At 83.4% G+C, this 549-nt stretch overlaps 1 protein-coding gene across 3 annotated transcripts in view; it reads left to right on the top strand.

The window, feature by feature from the left end:
- The first annotated feature begins 79 nt into the window (after positions 1-79).
- The window catches only part of SLBP (stem-loop histone mRNA binding protein), a 13,343-nt gene continuing 12,873 nt past the window's right edge, over positions 80-549 (top strand). For all 3 annotated transcript variants that reach the window (XM_025887578.2, XM_025887577.2, XM_073891314.1), the window contains exons 1-2: positions 80-196; positions 315-431. In XM_025887578.2, coding sequence (XP_025743363.1) covers positions 138-196; positions 315-431 — 176 coding nt within the window. In that variant the 5' untranslated portion in view covers positions 80-137. The remainder of the gene's footprint in view (positions 197-314; positions 432-549) is intronic.

Below are 549 nucleotides of genomic sequence, written 5' to 3'. Positions count from 1 at the left end.
CCCCGCCCGAGGACCCCTGCCCGCCGCCGCCGCCGGTCCCGGACCCCCGCCCGAGGACCCCCCGCCCGAGGACCCCCGCCCGCCGCCGCCGGTCCCGGACCCCCGCCCGCGGACCCCCCGCCGCCGCCGCGCTCGCCATGGCCTCCCGGCCGCGAAGCCCCTCTGGCTACGGGAGCCGCCGCGACGGCGACGCCAGGTGAGGCGGGCCGCGCGCCCCGGGACGTTCCGGGCGGGGGCCGGGGCGGGGGTCCGCGGGCGGGCGCCCCGGGGGCCGCGCGGCTCTCCTGATCGCTGACGCCGCTTGTCGTCGGCAGCCCGCCGCCCCCGACGCGATGGAGCCTCGGACGGAAGCGCAGAGCCGACGGGAGGCGCAGGAAGCCCGAGGACGCCGAGGGCCCCGCGAAGCCGGCGGGCGACGGCCGACCCGACAGGTGGGCCCGGGGCGCGGCGCGGCCTGCGGGGGCGCCGCGGGCTTGGGGCCCCACGTTCAGCGGGTTATGATGGCGCCCGGGGGGGTCTGTATTCCGCTGGTTGGGGCGCCCGGGGGGG

The sequence above is a fragment of the Callorhinus ursinus genome, unplaced genomic scaffold, assembly GCF_003265705.2.
Source record: "Callorhinus ursinus isolate GAN/ISIS: 27379988/994484 unplaced genomic scaffold, GSC_fseal_2.0 scaffold4, whole genome shotgun sequence".
Classification (NCBI taxonomy): Eukaryota; Metazoa; Chordata; class Mammalia; order Carnivora; family Otariidae; genus Callorhinus; species Callorhinus ursinus.
Note: the sequence above shows the minus strand (reverse complement) of the source record. Positions and strands in the feature narration are given on the sequence as shown.